Source organism: Pyxicephalus adspersus, chromosome W (genome assembly GCF_032062135.1).
Source record: "Pyxicephalus adspersus chromosome W, UCB_Pads_2.0, whole genome shotgun sequence".
In the NCBI taxonomy this organism is placed as follows: domain Eukaryota; kingdom Metazoa; phylum Chordata; class Amphibia; order Anura; family Pyxicephalidae; genus Pyxicephalus; species Pyxicephalus adspersus.
The window spans coordinates 3672959-3693231 of record NC_092870.1 but is presented as its reverse complement, the minus strand read 5'-3'; the positions used below and the strand labels follow the sequence as shown (position 1 = coordinate 3693231).

Sequence of the window (20273 nt, the reverse complement as noted above, 5' to 3'; positions counted from 1 at the left end):
TAGGCACAGCTGTGGCATGAGAAGTAGAAAGCTGCTTACCTCCTGAATCTAACTCTTTAGTAGCATGTGACTCCATAGCTGTGGGGGATCTGCTTCCCCCTGCCTGGCTGGGGGATCTTCATGTAACCCTTCAGAGACCTCCTGTGCTGCTGACAGAGGGGAGAAGTGCTCTGTAGCTGAAGGGATCAGTTTTGCACTGTCTTTGAATAAGATACATTGAGTAAAAATACATCCATCAAATGCAGCTGATCAAAACAAAATAAATAAAACTAATAAATTGCATTATTTCATATTTTATAAATGTCAATGTGAGTCAAATGTAACTTAAAAAGACCTTAAACTTCATGCCAGATTGGCATCATCCCAATACAAGCCATTTCTCTAAATCTGAATCTCAGTAACACTATCCCTACAATATTGGCAGTGGTGTATTCTTAGGGTTCTACTTATTAATGCCATCACCAAACTCTGCCCATTTTTCATATTGGATTAATTTAGAAATCTGAATGAAACATTAGCTATTTAAATACAATGTAAAAAAAAACATTCCAAGCGGTACAATTGGGTAATGGTTAAAAAAAAAAAAAAAGAGTAAAACATTTATAACTAAACTAGTGTAAGCCAGTCTAGATCCAGAATCTAAATGTAGCCACAGATCAGAAACTGATGACATGATCATCTATAGATTCTCTACCACTTGATTGGATTAAAGTTGAATGTAGATATTTGTTGGAAGCTCTGCAATCTGTTGTAGAGTATGTTGTAATCTTCGATAGATTATTATATTTATCTTTCTTTTGGTAAGTAGACTAATTGCAAATCTAGCAGTTTGTTTGTTGAAGGAGTGTAATATAAATTATTGTCAGTTGGTATTAGGAAGACATCATTATGTTCATAGCCCAATCCTCTATATTTTACTGTTTACACTAACAAGCCATTAATGAATGGAAGGTACAGTCAGCCGAGAACAAGCATATTAACGTTCTTTCCAGCAGGATAACTCGCTTCACAAACCACTGCCCTCCCTCCGCTGACAACCTCTCACATCATTAGCTCTGACAGATAGGTGAAGACTGTGCGTAGCAGAGCTCTAGCCTGCAGGAAGTAGATGCCATGCAGGGCGCGGTGTCTTCAGGGAGATGTAGTCCTTGATCCCAGATGCTGGCTATACAGAGAAAACATCATTTCCCAGCAGCCCCGCGGCTCGTCACTTTGTTTGGAGCTGTGCTTACATCTCAATCCATTGTGTTGTGTAGCTGGTATTTTTCACATTCCAGTGGACGTTGTGTTGTAAAGTGCAGAGCATGGGTGATGAGCAGATCATGTGTAAATTGGAGAGCATTAAGGAGATCAGGTACGTGCAATCGCTGCATTCTGTTCTGTATGTAGACTATTGTTATCTTATGTAGAATCCAGCTGGAAAAAGATCATATCGGCGATCGGAAACAATGATCACTACTGATCATTGTGTATTGAGCGATTGTAGATCACACGAGCTTCACGATTTGGGTGGTCGAGCAGATGATGGTGATGCAGCATGTTGATGTGAGGCAGGTGCAGTCTAGCCTTTTCCTACAATCAATTGTCATAGAAGTAGTTCCTATTCAATATTGTTTCCAGGGTGTTAAGGCAGTCTCCTACTGATCCCCGATCAGCTGTCCCTCCCTCTGATGGCTTCCGTTTACAACGACGCTGGGAGAACACGTAACACAGGCAACTCAAGCATGTAGTTAGATCACTCTCAAAACTTGCACACAGCTTATATACCAGTTCAAAGGCATGATCGCATGACTACAGACAACTAGCAGACATGACAAATGTCCTTGTGGTTCTCTTAGAACAGGATATTCATGTCAGGAGAACAGATAAATGGCCGAAGGAAGGGGAGAGCTTCAAGGCAAAAAGGGGGGAAGCGGACGTTAGTTTACCGATAAGAAGAGTACAACTAGCTTCAACATAATTCAATCATCTACAAAACATAACAAAAGTACAAAAATAATTAACTTCAAGACTCAGCAAAATTCCTCAGCTCCTTACATTCCCTCTTTTTATGCTTCAAAAAAGGATAACTACTTGACCTCATACCTCTGTTCCTTTACATACAAATAGACAGCTTCAGGTTCTTGGGCATACATAACTTGAGGAAGCTGAGTGATTTTTTGTAGTACTGTCATCCTACAGTGGGGTATTTCAGAGGGGTTACAAGTCATACGGTAACATACATCTCCCTGGGTAATATTTATAGTATGTGTAAATATCTTACATTTTTTCTGGGAATCATCGGTTTTACAGTTATTGCAAATGGTATACGGGTTACGAAGTAAACATATATCACTTTTCAGTAACAACAATCAGTGTTATTGTAGATATTGCTAAAGACTCTAAGTATGTTGACTGGAGTGGAGACAGCAATCAAACAAGACGTTAACATATCTTGAGTACTATGCATATCAGATAAGCAAAAGCTAGAGCTAATATATATTTCTTTGGCAAGACGTTCACATATGTTACCACGGAAATCAGTCCTGCCACTATACTCAAATCCTCACCAGTGCATAGACAGGGTAGAGTCATTCTTTAGGTTATGGTTTGTTTGGGGACAAATGAAGGGCAAATCTTGAGGGTGATAGTGGCAAGTTGTTGTGACCCAAACAAGGCAGAATATGATCATCAGGGCTCCAAAACTGCAGACAAGCATCCGGGCTGGTTCTTGTGGATCAAGAAGCATCATCCTGGGGCTGGATGGCCGATGCCTTTTTCACTCTTAAGGCGTGTATCCAGGTGGGTCCTCCACTGGTCAGCACGGCTGTTCTAGTGATGGCTTGCACGGTGATCGGGGGTCCAAAGAGCTTATCCAAGGATTTGTACTTGTGCAGAGCGTTACCCAACACTACGTCTCCAGGCTTGAATGGGTGCGTCGGTTGATCTGTAGGGAGAGGAAAAGAAAGAGATACATCTCCGTAGTTGCTGTTAAGGTTTTCATTTAACTTAGCTACATATTGATCCTGAATTTGTTGGAGATCCCCAGGCAATAAAATTAAAGGGTCCTTTAGCCCTGGGAGTGGGAAAAGGTATTCCCTTTAAAATGTCAAAGGGTGATAGCTTATTAACTGGATTGGGTGTCATTCTTATTTCTGCTAGCACGGATGGTAGGTGTTGGCCCACTTGTAAAATGTACCTCCAGTTGCTTTCCTAAGTTTGTCTTTTAATGTCCTATTCATCCTTTCTACTACTCCAGCACTCTGGGGGTGATATGGGATGTGGAACTTCCATTCTATGTTCATCATTTTTGAAATCTCCTGCGTTACTTTAGAAGTGAATGGAGTGCCATTGTCTGAACTTATTCTCACTGGGCATCCAAATCTGGGGATGATCTCTTTGCATAGTATCTTAGCTACCCTGTGTAGGTAACAAATGTTCATGTTGTCCTGTTTTCTTCCCTTGCACATTTTTTCTGGCACATGTTGAACAACAGGAAAGTATAGCTTGTGTGTGTTCCTTTAAATTCTGGGCACAAAATGGCTTGTTTATTTCTTGTGTTGTGGTTTTAATGCCATGGATTTGGAAAATGATGGGTACTGCTATTTGGGGCAGCCCTACTATCCCTCCTTTTGACCAGATTTCAAAGGAATCTAAGGTCAATCCTTCCTTTTCCCAGAAGTCAATATCCTGTGGGGTGGCGAAGGACTGTAATTGTGTTAGAAGTGTGTTGGTTTCAGTGGAAGCTGGGATGGCGAGTAGAAGTGTATCGGGGGGCTAGTGGTGGGTGTGGTAGACCGAGCAGCGGCTTTGGCATAAAAATCTGCTAGTCTGTTGCCCCTGGCATCGAAGGAATTGGAAGAAGTGTGTGCTTGACAATTGACAATGTAAATGGGTGGAGAAAAAGAAAGAGGTTTGAGGCTCAGAGGTTTTTCATGCAAAAAGTGAAGTGTATTGATTGATTATTTGATACATAAGCCATCTAATACACACAAACAAATAATATTTGTTCTTCTGTCCTGTTAACATTACACAAAACAGAATATTTGTACATACTATACATAGTGAGTTTCATCAAAGGGTAATCAACGTAACCGTGTAACCGTTCAAATGACCGTGCTGTGGCGCGCAATAATCCGACGCGTTTCGCCACGTAAGGCTTCCTCAGGGATAGATTTTAATGCATGCTTAATGGTCTATATGTATAGAGATGTAACATGTCATCATAATAAATGTAAATATAAACATAGTGTCCAAGACTAACAAAAATGAAAATAAAAATGACTATGACAGTGATTATAATGTAAATAATCTATGAGTACAGCTGGTATTGGTATATCTCTGTGTATGTTTAAAGTAAATCATTCAAACAGTCCTTTAAGAAGTTAGTAATTCAAACAATGTTTTCAGATTCTAAGACTCTACAAAGAGACATCCATAAATTATTTTTTTTTACTCGCGTACCCGTAGTTAGGAACATGCCCCACATAGGGGAGTGTATATGTAGAATCACTGCTGGTGATAATGCTAGATGTAAATAATAAGGTATAATGGTATAGAAATAGGTCAGATTGGATAGGTGAAGGTTGGTATATACATACATACCCAATGTTTGATATAGTAGTTTAGGCTTTTCCAAGATGTATTAACAGAGTATAGGTATGTCTGCTAAGTCGTGCGAGAATTGGTCCTTGCATCCGTCAGCAAATGTTAGTAGGAGTAGGTAGGATAGAAGATGTCTTCCTTTAAGAGTTTATGTTTGAAGGGTGAATTTGCCGGGATCAAGGTAAGTAAGATGTGATTAAATCTTCCTGGAGACAGTAGGGGGTATGGGTTGTAAGTGTGTTATATACATAAGTAGATAGCTAGATAGGTAAGGAGTTATTAAAGATAAATAAGGTGGGTTTACCTTTAGAGTATAGGTATACCAAGCCTTTTTATTAAAATAGACACCAATAATACAGTCACAACAACACTCTTTAGGAAACCTAGAGTGGGAAACACAATTTTACATGCGCAAAGCGCACACCCAGACCTCTGATTGAAAGCATACCTTTTGGCCAATACCTGGGACTGAAAATAAACTGTAGCCATTAATCAGACTTAAGTATAAAGCCAAACTAATACAAGAAAGACTACTGCATAGCGGTTACTCCAAAAACCTACTCAAAAGATCCTATAATAGAGCCATGAATTATGAAAGAAAAGACCTTTCAAAATAACATACTGAGGCACCTAACACAGTAAGATTGATCACCTACTATAATGAAAACCACAAACTGATTACCAATACCCTTACCCAAAATTGGCATATTCTCCTAGCTGAGCCCAAAGTCAGCAAATTTCTCAGCAACAAACCACAAATCACTCAAAGACCATTTAACCTCCAGTCATTATCAACCTAACCTTGAGGATGATCCCCCTCATACTGCAACTTTAACTACCAAAGGCATATTTAAATGTGGACACTGTAGCCAATGTATGTGGATCCAGGAATCATGTAAAATCACCCTACGGAATGGTAATAACTATAGACCCAACACATACATTGACTGCAATACTAGAGGCATAATCTATATGATTACCTGCATCTGCGGCTCCTTTTATATAGGAAACACGATACGACCACTCAAAAAGAGGATTTATGAACACATACACTCCATTGAAGTGGACAAAATAGTTACACCCGTATGCCATCATGTAGGCATTAAGCACCAATACAACCCAAAAGTTCTCAAATTCTTTGGTCTGGAACACATACTTCCAAACCTTAGAGGAGGCGACCTGGATAAAAAACTCCTTCAGGTAGAAACAAAATGGATAGTACATCTTAATACCCACCGGGCTTGAATGAAGCAGTAAGTTTCAAATCTTTTCTTTAATCCAGATATGACACGAACAACAGGTTCTTACACTTCATTACACCCTCCTACTTATATATCAAATATTCACAAGTAATGAACTATGTATATTGAAAATATATTATTATGATTTATTATTTATCCCCACAGGGACTCTGCATATATTCACTATACCCTTTTTGTGTATATTCCTTCTATGCATAATATGTCTGTCTAAACTCTGTATTATCTGTTCTCTGATTGCAACACTGCAATGTACCATAAAATGACAGTATTCTCTTGGTAGATCCTAATATTTATTGTAATATATATGCCATTATGTTGAACTCACAAATATTAAATCTCACAGTAACGTTTTACAACACTTTATACATTTAGGTCCTTGCATCCCTTCAGGAAATCACCCTAGAACCCCCCTGGTTGCCACTGGGACTTGCAGAGGACCGGGGCGCCACTGCTATATGGCGCTCAGGCTTGTGTGTAGCACACGCTGCGCTGGCCATCCTGTCCTCTGTATGATCCGCCCCATGTCGGGGAGGATCACCGAATGGAAGGGAAAAGGGCGGATACATTCGTCCCGCCCCCTCCCCCAGCATTGTGGAGCCCCGGTGACGTCACAGGGATTCTCTAAAGCTGCATACACACTTCCAATTATTATCGTTTGTAAACGAACGACGAACGATCCTGCACGATATCTGCAAACGATCGTATAGCACCGATCCTGTACATACAGATAACGACACGATCGTTCAAAGATATTGTACACACAATAATAGAAAAATTATAAAAAAAAAACATTTTAGAAAACTTTTTATATTAATAGTTTTTTACTTTTATTTTTATACTTTTTTTAGTAAAAATATTTATTACAAAACAATTTGTGTGTGTGTGTCACTTATTTATACTTGACTGGCAGGTAAGTTTTAAATTTGAACTAAACAGGATGAAGTACTGCGCTGGAACAAACAGGATGAAGTACTGCGCTGGAACAAACAGGATGAAGTACTGCGCTGGAACAAACAGGATGAAGTACTGCACTGGAACAGGGTGTAGAACTGTGCTGGAACAGGGTGTAGAACTGTTTCCAACGACTATCCTCGTTCGTCGGTGTCGTTGGTAATTTTTTTTACGGACGATTTTTGGCCAATCGGTCGGAGGGGAGGGGTTGGGTGCCCGCTCACAACATGGGCGCGCTCTCTCCTCCTCCCTCGTGCTCTTCAAGATGCCACTTCAGGCGCACATTTACTAGAACATTCTTCATTTACAAACGCTGCTGATCTTTGCAAGTGACCTATCAAAACCTACAGTCAAAAGGTAAACTTTCACCAACCCTAAACAATACAAGTTATAATTTTAAATGCACCTCATTTAAAGATAAATATATATAACTGTTTATTTATAGGAAGGCGTCCTCCTGCCCTATCCACCTTGTGACCTGGTATACCTTCATTCATAACTAAACGCTGCTGATCTCTGCAAGTGATCCAATAATTCCATATCTTAAAGGTAACTTTCACCAACCCTAAACTATTTAAGTGACAATCTTAGACATACCTCTTCTACAAAATATAATCATCTATTTATAGGAAGGCACCGTTCTATCCTACCCAACCCTACATCATCAAGTGGCTTGGTATACCTATACTCTCAAGGTAAACCCACCCTATTTATCTTTAATAACTCCTTACCTATCTAGCTGTCTACTTATGTATATAACACACTTACAACCCATACCACCTACTGTCTCCAGGAAGATTTAATCACATCTTACTTACCTTGATTCCGGCAAATTCACCCTTCAAACATAAACTCTTAAGGAAGACACCTTCTATCCTACCTACTCCTACTAACATTTGCTGACGGATGCAAGGACCAATTCTCGCACGACTTAGCAGACATACCTATACTCTGTTAATTTATCTTGGAAAAGCCTAAACTACTATATCAAACATTGGGTATGTATGTATATACCAACCTTCACCTATCCAATCTGACCTATTTCTATACCATTATACCTAATCATACCTTAATATTTACATCTAGCATTATCACCAGCAGTGACTCTACATATACACTCCCCTATGTGGGGCATGTTCCTAACTACGGGAACGTGAGTAAAAAATATATACATCATTTATGGATGTCTCTTTGTAGAGCCTTAGAATCTGAAAACATTGTTTGAATTATTTCCTTTAAACATACCCAGAGATATACCAATACCAGCTGTACTCATAGATTATTTGCATTATAACCACTGTTTTAGTAATTTTCATTTTTGTTATGGTCTTGGGCACTATGTTTATATTTACATTTATTATGATGATGAATTTTATTTGATTTATTATTTCAAAATGTTTACATTATGATTCAGTTTTTATTTCAATTTGTATATTCCTGACATGTTACATCTCTATACATATAGACCGTTAAGCACGCATTAATATCTATCCTTGAGGAAACCTTACTTAGCGAAACGCGTCGGATTATTGCGCGCCACGGCAGGGTCATTTGAACGGTTACGCGGTTACGTTAATAACCCTTTGATGAAACTCACTATGTATAGTATGTACAAATATTCTGTTTTCTGAAATGTTAACAGGACATAAGAACAAATATTATTTGTTTATGTGTATTAGATGGCTTATGTTTTAAATGATCAACCAATACACTTCACTTTTTGCATGAAAAACCTCTGAGCCCTAAACCTCTTTACCCACCCATTTACATTTGAACATTACCTAGGTGGCTTACTTTAATTTAACTACACATATACATTCATGGGCCCTGATTCATCAATGAAATCCGCGCTCGCGTGTACTGTTGCGCTTCCAGCGAGCCGGTTTCCCGCGGTCCGGAGTCGAGTGCGCTCGTACACTCGCCTCCTCACTGCCAGCCGGATTCCTGCCTTGATAATAATGAGCAATAGGGGTCGCGAATCTGCCAATTAAGGCGATTAGATTACAGCTGCATATATATATATATATATACATATATATATACACACACACATATACATAAGAAGCAAACAAAAGAACGCGTGTGTGCTTGTGATTTTTGTGAGAAAATCTAGTCCGATGGCTTCACGCGCGGTCATTCGCAAGATAGTCCCGCGACCCCCGCGAGGGGCTTCTCCGACAAGGCATCTGAAGCTTTTACATAGGCGCCTATGGAGAGGAGTTGAACTCGGTTAACTCTTGCCTAACAGGAAAAAAATAAGTGATTTAAAAATATGCTTTTTTCTTAGCGCACATAAATGTTTAAGACATTTAAACAGCGCAAACATTTTTTTTTTAGGGCTAAGGGTAATATGTGTGCCATTAGAAAGAATGATTTTTTGGGGGCGAGAGCTTACGATTTCGGATCGCGAATACGAATGCGCGAGCGAGCGTCCGATTTTGCTTGATGAATTAGGGCCATAGAGTGAGGAGAAGTAGAACATATTCTATATGACATTTGACAATGGCTATTTGATTGGGGAGGTGAATGGCTTGTAAAAGTTTTGAAATTAATGCGGAGTGCTGAATGGGTTTTCCATCAGCTGTGGTAAAACCTCTTCGCTGCCAAATGGCCCCAAAATCATGTACGACTCCAAAAGCATAGCGGGAGTCAGTGAATATGTTTACAGCTTTTCCTTCCATAATTTCACAGGTTCTGGTGAGTGCTATCAATTCTGCGGCTTGGGAAGAGTTTAACAGAGGGTCAGCAACAAGATCCGTCTACAGAAACATTTTCTGCTGGAGGAATGGGTGTTGTGGATAAGTCTGAACGTGGTGTTGATGTGTTATGTATTTCAGTGATACATGAGTGTGACTCCGGCACTACATCCCCCTGCCCTTTAAGGCCTAAGAGGGCATTGAGCACAGCGACAGGACCGCTGGTTGCAGGAGCATATTTTACACTTAATCCTGCAGTGGATGTTGGGATAACTTCATAACCAGACAACCTTTGTGCTCTTATGTGTTGAGTGCATCTGAGCAAGCACAGCAGCCATGGTTTTACACATTTCTCTAGCATACAAAACAAACGGTACATTGAAATTCATCATTCCCAATGCAGGGCCAGAGGTCAGGGATTCTTTTAACATCAAATATGCTTTAGCCATTTCAGGTAACCATTGAATGTTGTTAGGGGCACTGGGGGTGGTACTGGGACAGAGCTGTAAGTTCCAATACGAGCAGTCAGGAATCCAGTGTCTGCAAAAATTGATCATGCCAAGAAAACTGAGCAGCTGTTTATTTGTCTGTGGGCGAGGCAGACTGGTAATGGCATGTACACGGCTGGAGGGTAGCAGCCGGGATCCTGGGGTTCAAAGCATTCCCCAAAAAACACAACAATGAAACTGTATCCTTCTGACATGCCTCCTGCAGGGGACTACACAACAATAAATCATCAACATATTGTAGTAAAGTAGAACCATGCTGCAGCTGCAAGTTGACAAGAACCTGCAGGAGGGCAAAACTGCGGGTCAGTCAACAAAACCCTGGGGCAAGCAACACCAGGTATATACTGTTCCATGAAAATGAAAGCCATAGGGGGCTGAGTCTCAGGTGCCAATGGCATGGAGAAAAATGCATTGGCCAAATCAATAACCCTGTAATATTGGGTCTCAGGCGCTACTGCTATAAGGATGGTACTAAGATCTGACATGACTTGTGTCCAGGGCGTAACCAGCTCATTGATGGCTCTGAGATCCTGTGTAAAGCGGTATGAGCCATCTGGCTTTTTTGACAGGATTTACTGGAGTATTGTAAGGAGGGCAGGTCTTCTTCAGTATACTTTGTTGGCAAAAAGATTGAATCATGGGTGCTAAGGAATCTTCCTTGCCTTTAGTTAAAGATACTGCTTTTGGTATATTGGTGTATGTGGTTTTGTGAGTGCTGTATATGGGGTGCAGTCCAGGAATCCCACGCCACATGTGCTTTTGGGAACTGGAAAATTCAATAAAGCCAGTTGCAAGGTTGTATTGACATTAATCCCTCCCTTTGGGTCAACAACCAGTGACATTCCCAGAGATCCCATCAGGTCTCTTCCTAACAGGTTAACTGGACAACTAGGTAATACCTTGAATGAGTGATGTGTAATGTATTCTCCATGTACTGTACATATGGGAATATGAGGTGTGCGTCCTGTAGGGGTGATGACATTTATTCCCACAGAGGGCCCACCAGGTGTAGATGGACCTGACCAGGATCGGAGGACAGAACAAGTCGCTCCTGTGTCTACTAAGAAGTCTATCAGAAATTGTTCTACTTTTAATGTGATTATTGGGTTTTCATCAGCCTGGTCAGAGATTTGTAACATAGTGGTGGTGGAGTCTTCCTGTGGGCATCCCTATGCTTGATGTGGTTTGCCACCCCATTGTATGGGGTACTTTGGGGCAGGGTGGTTGTAATTGTGAGCTGAATGTGGAGTTTACTGATAAGAAGAGTACAATTAGTCTCAACATAATTCAATCATCTACAAAACATAACAAAAGCACAAAAATAGTTAACTTCAAGACTCGGCAAAATTCCAGTTCTTACACAGGGATGTATGTTATTCGGTGTGGATCTCTGTACAAAAATGACTTAGATCTGCTGAATGACATTTTAAATTTCCACACACACACACTCTCACTCTGTATTCTGTCTGTAACTATGCTGTAACTAGCAATGACATTGCTAGTGTTTGTTATTATCTGGTGAATTTCCCACAATGCAGTGTAGGTTCCCATCAGTAGGTCATGCTCTGAATATTAGTATGCATTGGAAGTGGCTAGACCGAATGTAAAAATCACTATTTTAAAAAAGCAAGCAGAAACTAGAAATTAATGGGGGGGAAAAAAGTCACCCTGGTCCCAATAAAATAACTCCTTAGTCTTAATCTATCCATGGATGTACCTATTGTTTTCTTTAGAGTGATCTACTGTTAAAGAATATGTAAACCCATGCGGTAATCTTGTATATAAATCTTACCTTAATGTAATGGCAATGTACTTTACATAATTTTTAACCTGCAACTCTCATTAAAAATTTATCTGGTGATTCTGTCCTTGTTTACACACTTCATCCTATGGAATGACAACACTGTAATCTGTTTCCCACTCAGATTCCTGTGTTTCAACACACATGCTGCAGGCATGGTCCACTGTTAGGCACTATTAGGAAACCTAATGATGATGAGAGATGATGCCGCCACCACTGTATGTATTCAGGAAGCAGCTACTGGAGATCATTAGCACTTGTAACAAAAGGTTAAAATTTATTTTATTTTTTAAAGCCAAAATGCACAGTGCTTTTGCAAAACAAATGCCATTAAGATATGGTTTACATCTTTTGTAAGCAGACCTCCAGGCTAACGGTTAAATTGCCAAGTTTGTTTTTTTATAAAAATGCTTACTGTTTTGCCTGCCAAATCATTTTTAATTCTGTAAAGATAGTTTTGTTTTACATACATTTGCCACACTGCACTTCAAGCAAGTTTTTCTCCTCCTGTCACCTGAGCGTTGTGTATGTACCCTTACACTCAAGACCTTGCCAATGCACTGCAGTGCAACAAACTAAGGGCAAGTTCAGATCTACTTTGGGATTGAGAGATCCCCACAGCTCCTAGTGGCTGGCACAGTGGTACTGTTCCACTCACTGCTGCCCCCATTTATTCTCTATTGGGCTGCCCTGGGGAGAAGCTACATGCAACAGGTCAATGGTGAAAGCAAGTAACCACACCACAACCTTATGGCCAGTTTGAAAATTGCCTCAAGGTAGGTTCAAACTTATCTCAGCATCAAATGATCCCAACTGCAGTTCCTGGCGGCTGGCACCTTATTAGCCTCCCAATTATTTGCACTGCTTCACCAATTTGACAAAGCATAGCAGTGGATGGTACTGTAGCGCTTACTGCTACCCCCATTAATTTTACATGAGGCTGCTGCGGGTAGAAGCTACTTGTAGTGTCTTCTCCTAGCCAGCAGTTCACTTGGATGAGGAAATGGTAAACAAACTACAACCTCTTTGCTACAGCAGCATGCACAATTTTTCTGTGTATTGAGCATCCCGTTAAAATGAATAGGCTGCCCTCACACAACACACATCAATATGAAACTACCCTTTCTGTGTTATGTTGTATCCAAAAGTACATGACGAGAGCACAGTAGTGGCATTAACTTAATGCTTCCTGTCGCTAAGCTTACTTCTGGCTGTCCCTACAATTTTTTTTCAAATAGACAGAGTTCACTTTGCTCAACCAGAGTTGCACCGTAGGTGTCTCTCGGGAGTTCCAAAACAGAGGAATAACACTTCGTGCTGCATTAAATAAGTGGAGTGTCAAGGACTTTTTGTATTTTTCAGGGACATGTTATGTAAATGTAGAAGACATACTTGTGGTCTCAGTGGCAGTGTGTGTCAAGTGATAAGTTGACTAAAGCAAGCAATTTCTCTCCAGAAATCCTGTATCTTAGGGCATGACCACCAGATATGGGACATAGTGCCCACATCCGTTCCACAGCCCAACAGTTATTAGGCTTCTGAGGGGCAAATTTGTGGATCTTATCTGGGGTCCAGTACTAGTGTGAATTTTGTAAGCATTTTCCTGCAGTCTCGTGCTGATTGAACATTTGTGTGCTAGAAACCAAGCCCTCTCCCATTGCGCGTCTGTAAAATGGGTATTAGGCTCCTGTTCCCATTTTTATCTAAATCTTTGGGAACAGTCTGGAGTCGATTGGTTCAGATAAGCGTAAATCAAAGAAGTTGTGTGTGGAAGAGGAATAGCCTCAGAGCAATATCTTTCAAAAAGCGTATGTTGTGTGGGTAGTTTGACCCTAGAATCGAGGGTGTAAATGTAGTGTTTGATCTGCAGATATTGTCCACCATGGAAATTCTTGTCCCTCTCCTGTCAGACCCTGTAAGTCTATTCTATCCAGCAACTTCCCATTTCTACTTCCCTCAGGTAGTAACACCTATTGCTGAGGCAATAAGTGTCTGACATTTAGCATATATAGGGAGACTGACAGGCTAGCTGGACGAGGACTAGAAGGACAGGTGAGAATCGATTAGCAGGAGGGGCTCGGCAACTCCCCTAAGTCCAGAGCCAGCAGAGCAGCTAAAGCAAGGTGGGAACAGCTGCTGCTAATTAGACACTATCCGGAGGACAGCTGTTCAAGACTATCGGCCTCATCCTCTGACAGCTTAGGAAGTTCACTTTTGGTGAGAGGTTTTTATCAGCATTTTTCTGGAGGCATTATTAGCATTTTCTCGGGTTTCAGGCAGGTTATACAGGTCTGAGTAATAATTATGAAAACACTCCGCTATCTGCCTGGCACAATATGTGACCTGGCCATTTGGCTGTAACAGCTCGTATATATAAGAGGCTGCCTGGTATTCCCGAAGTGCCCTCGCCAATACCCTACCACTCTTGTTGCCCTCCTTATAATAGAGTTTGGATTTGAAAAGGAGGATCCTCTTTGCCTTTTCATCTATCAAGGCTTTGAGGTAAAGTCTGGCCTGTTGCAATTCTTGTGCTGTCTGGTGCGACAATGATTGTGTGCACTCTCCAGGTCAGGTAACTTCTGCAGTAGAATGGACAGCCTCCTGTCTTCCTCTCTCTTTTACTGAGAACCTATTCTAATCAGTTCCCCTCTGATAAAATATTTATGAGCCTCCCACACTGTCATAGGGGACATAGTAGGTGTGACATTGTCCTGGAAATAGGTGACCAAACGCTTCTATTCTCTGTTTCAAAACCGGGTCAGTGAGAATTGTGAGATTCAGCCTCCAGCACCAATCTTGGTGTCTGCTATACAGTCCCGTCAATGACAGCGTGACAGGCGCATGGTCAAAAGTATGATTGGGTACCTATTGTTACCGGTCAACCCTGAATAAATCAGATTGTGTAAGAAAGAAATAATCGATTTCTAGATTATTTCTGGTGCACCGTGGAATAGAACGTGTATTATTATTATACAGTATTATACAGTATTTATAATACTGTAGTCCCGTTCCAGGGGGCAGAGGGACCTCCAGACATCAACTAACTGCATGGACTGTAGCAATTGTTTCATTTTCCGAAGCACTTTATATGGGACTGGGGACCTGCCATTAGATGTATCAAGTAGCGGATTGAGCGGGATATTAAAATCCCCTCCCATGACCACAATGCCCTTGTGTCCTCCTTTCCACACTAGGTTGGGAAGTTATGGCTGGTATGCCCCGATGGGTCATGAGAAAGAAAGCAACTGGTAATATACAAAATATATTCTCATACTAACATTTGCAAGTTTTTTCATATTATAATGTAAGAAGGAAGTTTGGTCAGAATGAGCTAGCAATGGTCATGTAACGAATTGATTGGTTGAGATCAGTGTATAATTGTTAACTCCAGATATCATAAAATTGAGTGCGGACGCTGACATTTTCTGGATACACGTAAAGAAATGCCAGCTTCTCCCTGCCTGACTCTTCCCAGTTAGATGATATGGAAAAGGGTACTCCCACTGGGATAAACCGAGTCGTGTGATCTTGCTGATGGAACTGTTGCTGTTTTATATATATATAAAAATATAATTGTAATTACTATAGTTATTATAATAATAATAAAAAAATATTATTATATATATATATATATATATATATATTGGTTTGGTAAGTATTTTTTGAATGCAATATTTGTTGGGCCATTTTTGAAGTATTTTGGCTTTACATGGAAGTGTGGGTTTACATGTGTTTCGTTTGTTCTTTTTAATTTTTTTGTCATTTAGTGTAAAGTTTAGTGATGGTTAAATGATGTTTTTTTTTCTGGTTTTGATGTGTTTTTATATTTTATTGTGACCTTTTAGCAAAAGTTTCTTTTGAATAAAGTTATTTCTAAAATGTTGTTGTTTGTTTTTTGGGGGTTTGTCATGTGATCTCGTTTCCAATCTCCCAGGACACACAGTTTAAAAAGACAATTGTGATTGTTTTTAAGCTATTCCTTCCTCTGAATTATGTGTAAGGCTAAAAAGCAGCACAATTGTCTTATTAAAACTCAGTTGTTTGATGCGCATAGTTGTGCGCGTTCAGTTCAGTCGCGTGTAGCTCATAGTTGTGCGCCACGGCAGACCCGCTACGTGCACCTGAACTGTTTTATCAGTTGAAAAATGCACTGCACTTTTGCACAGACCTCATTAAGGTAAGTTTGTATTTTTTTTGTGTATATTGCTTGTTTTGCTTCATATGCACTCATGTATGTATAGACATGAGTGCACATAAAGCCAAGTTAAAGGAGGAAACCCCCTTTATGTGCTTCCACTACCAAGCTGAGGTAAGTGAATATATAGTTGGGCAAGGTCTAACATGCAATTCAAACTGAATAAACACCCTGAAAGGCTTGAAAAGCAAGAACATATGTTTGGCTCAAAGTGAAACATAACAAAAAAAAATATATACAAAAAGTATATTATTATAAAATAATATGCGCGTACCTATGCGGAACACCGGCTACAAGCGGGTAATGATGCACATACGGCAGGCGTACGTGCAAATGCATGGTTTTACTGTAGGGGGGAGTAAACCAGGAAGTTTCATATCTGTATTATCATCATGCCGCACCCATTGTTTGAAGAGAGGGACCTGCGCTTTATTATTAAGGTAAGTGATTTTTTTTTTTAAGTTTTAGCGGGGGCGGGGAGGGGGATTATTTTTACTACAATAAGCATACATTTTTTCCATGTTTGCACATTTCAATGTGTTTTATGCATCATGCATGTTTGCACATTTCAATGTGTGTTAAGGCTGCTTCTCTTATTCCTCAGCCTAAGAACTCACTGTCTTTAATCCTTCAGATGTCCTCCTAAACTACTTGAAATTTTGAGGATCCTACTAGCTACGACGGAACCACATTTCTTGGAGGTTGTTGCTGTATAAAAAGCAAGTGCATCTAGGAGGCAAAAGGCAAAAAGGGCCATTCATGCCCCCCGGGCCATTGGGCTGAAATTTATACCTACATTTCAAGGAACCCAAATTTATTTGGATTGGTGAGGTGCATAAACCAGAAAATGTGGGTTCAGGTCGGGGGACACTTGGTCATTGCTATGTAAGTGGGCCCGGGCTGCCACTTTTTCAATTAAGGACTCCTATGTGCACTTGCTTTGGAAAAAGCATTCCCAATGTAGGTTTTTCTATAGTGTTTGCAATTGGGATCCCCATATCTTCAAATGCTTGTAATTTGGTGACCTGAGATTGTGTAGATATTTTGGGACTATTATCTATGAGTGGCCTCATAGGCTGCAAGATATGACATGCAGAATTCCCACACACAGATATCACACTGTGCCCAGGATGTTGTTACACATGCCCACAGAGTGGATATATTTTACCAAGTAGTTTTTTTATATAGAAGCCACAGCACAGCTATAGAATGGGGGAGGGAGAGCCTGTGTCCCCATCTCATTCTAGCTGCGCTCTTCTCACTGCCCAGCTCTTATCGGCAGCTGGAATCCTCTGCACGGATGACAGCTGAGAATGGAGCGTTCTCTATTGTTCTTTCAATGGATTAGAGCTGCAGATGAGAGCTGCGTAGAGGTCCACACAAAAAGTTGGCTGTTCACAACTATGTACATGCACATATTTTGTACAAATTTTGTTCAAATATAAAGAAAGATCTAGCAGGATTTCATATAGCTTCCAGTCATTAATCATGCATGAAATGGAGGTTCTTTCTAGGTTGTTGGCTAGCATGACTAGAAATAGACATGAGTTGTTTAGTTGTCCATAGTTGTACTGACAAATGTTTGCTCACAATTTTTTTACGTAGGCAAAAAGTATCATTTAGAAGTTCAGCATTAATCTATTCACCTTAACTGCCCACCCACTTTTACTTATGCTGTTCATTTTTTATCTACAGCTACTGCAGCCCCCTTGCCACCAGCATCTCCTCCACAGGACACAAGTTATTGTGAACATTCCTTTAGAACAATTATTATAAACTAGGAGATAGTTTGTTAGGCCTAGCTCCATCAAGTATCATTAGGAGTGTATGACTAGCTTCATGTCTAGGCAGCTTTTAACAGAAGACAAAGGTTAAATGTCACTTAGCCACGTTTGTTCCTTGTGAAAACCCACAACCTTCATTGCCAACAAGCTGCATCACTTTAGTTCCATAGCCATAATTAGCTTGGCCCCAGGAATAACCTTTCTTTCTTGTTTGGCACAATGTAAACAGCAAAACAGTCAGATGAGATGACATAACTTGAATTCTTTAGCACTGTGCAATTTAAGAACTAGCTGTATATTATACTGTTACATTTGGTCAGTACTTACCTCTCATTTTTTTGGTCTCCTTCTACAAACAGCCATTTCCACATCGAGGGAGGCAGCCAGCCCTCCTGAGGAGCTTCTGAGCCCCCCACCACCGCCAACACCGCCACCACAACCCCGGTGACATGGCAGACATCCTCCTGGTAAGTTTATATTTTCATTTGTTTGGTTTTTAAAAGGACAGTACTTTTAAAAAATGTTTGGACTACTTGTAGAGTATTGAGCTGAGACTTCATACTTGATTAGAATCACTTTGACAAATTTACAAACTGGAACATTCTTCGGGGAGTAGATAGCAAAACTGCATTTGGAGCATACTTGGGCCGCATCAAAACAAACTTAGATAGGTAAAGTGTCAAATTGCGAGGGTTACTAACCTGTGGACATTGGCAAACACAAAATAGAGATATTTATAAATTTTATGCAAACAAGTGTCTTCACACAGGATACCAACTCAAACCCACACTGGCGATCTCATGGAGTCCTGAAAAAATTGAGTGAAGAATCACAGGAAGAATGTGAATGTTCTCACCTGGCACCCAGCATCCATTTACATACTTTGCCCAAACCTGGCACGGCCACGGCCCACTTTACCAGCCCGGCTAACAGCCCGCCCACTTCCTGGCCTCGGCCACGGGACACCCCCACAGCACGGGCGCGAGGGTGGCCAGGGCCACGGGGTGGGCTGGCTGGGCCACTCATTGGCCTGGCAGGGGCACAGGGTTGAGCCGGGGAGAAGAATGGAGCCTGCTCTGCAGGAGATGGGGGCCAGCAGGGCTTTTTGGGATTTGCCAACCCAGCCTGTGAATAATTGCCTGATGTAGGGGAGATTGTTGGCCCAGGGATTCACTTAACATGTAGGCACCCAAAGTGGCCGATTTGTTGTTGGACTGATTCTATCAGACGATGCTCGGCCGCCAGTTTGTTCTTGGTAAATTCTCGGTCCTGAGGATTTTGATTTATGTTTTCATGTAGGAGCGCAAGGACCGGTTCCAAATTATCTGAACTTGGGCCAGGCATCCTTGATTCCACTAATCTATCAAAATGGCCAACCAGCCTCTGAGTAAGGTTTAGAAGCTGGCTGCCACACTGGGTTGACCCAATCTACCTGCATCCACTGGTTGCTATAAAGGAAAATAAAAAATTACTACAATATCATACAACTTTGTGGGTTATCATAACATTATGCAGACAGCATCCTGACATTGAAACATCAACAAATGTTAGACAAAATGTTAGACACATTTTTTCTAAATCCTATACATTAAACATGGGTTGCTTACGGAAACCTCAGGTGTCTCCTCTTCTGCTTGTGGTAAATGTCCACCTGAGGGACCCTAAACAAAAAAAAAACACAAATGGAACACATTGTTCCAGGTGGCAGGTTGAGGGGCCAGGGGCCTAGATGTTACTTGGCCTGCTTCACAGAGCAACCTAGCTGGCCTGAGGGAGCTGCCTGCTGGTCTATGGAGTGAAGACCATGGGGTGGTGGTGGGGCCGCCAGCAGCAGCAACAGTGGTGGTGGGGCCGCCAGCAGCAGCAACAGTGGTGGTGGTGGCGGCAGTGGTGGTGGCCATTCTCCTTGGCTCCATGTAACTAGCAGTAACAAAATAAAAGAGTTATGGGACAACACACCCAAAACATTTTTTAGAGGAATAAAGTCAATGGCGTATTCTTACTTGTTGTTTATCTTGTAGCAGTCTTCTGGTTCGTTCTTTTTCTGTTTTGTCTTTTTTTTTTTTTAAAGTTTTGGTTTGCGTGACCAGAATGGCTAGGAAGCTCTGTTCAAATTTATAGGGATTCAGTACGTGCGCACGCACACAACTCGTACACACGCAACGCGTATGCATTTAAATGTCGCCGGTTCAAGGATTTTGTTTGCTGTTGTCATGGATCTGAATTTGGAACTAGAGTTGCTCTTTACAACTGCTGTTGTGACATTAAACACCACTTTCCTTGTCATAACAGAAGAAGAGCAGCAGCAGCAATAACAGCAACCAGAGGAGCAAGCTCATGCTTCACAAACGGTCCGGGCACCACGCATCTTCTTGGAGCGTAGCCGCCTGAAAAGTTTGCGTGACCTGGATGTCAAAAGGCGTTTCCGCCTGTCTCGCCAGGTCATCCATCACCTGTACAGCTTGCTGGAAGAGAAAATTGCTCCAAAAAC

General features: G+C 41.0%; 1 protein-coding gene across 5 annotated transcripts in view; it reads left to right on the top strand.

Moving 5' to 3' along the window:
• Positions 1-20273, top strand: part of LOC140342835 (zinc finger C4H2 domain-containing protein-like) — an 83693-nt gene that overhangs the window by 28649 nt on the left and 34771 nt on the right. The window contains exons 1-2 of one of the 5 annotated variants that reach the window (XM_072429200.1): positions 7010-7346; positions 7427-7492. The exons of 1 other annotated variant lie outside the window; for it this stretch is intronic. Coding sequence is in view for 2 of the 4 variants with exons in the window: in XM_072429197.1 (XP_072285298.1) it covers positions 2585-2781 (197 nt within the window). In the remaining 2 variants the exon portion in view is untranslated. Of the gene's footprint in view, positions 1-914; positions 1355-2569; positions 2782-7009; positions 7347-7426; positions 7493-18144; positions 18250-20273 lie in introns of those variants that run through there. 3 more of the 5 variants (XM_072429198.1, XM_072429197.1, XM_072429199.1) reach the window with 3 other exon arrangements.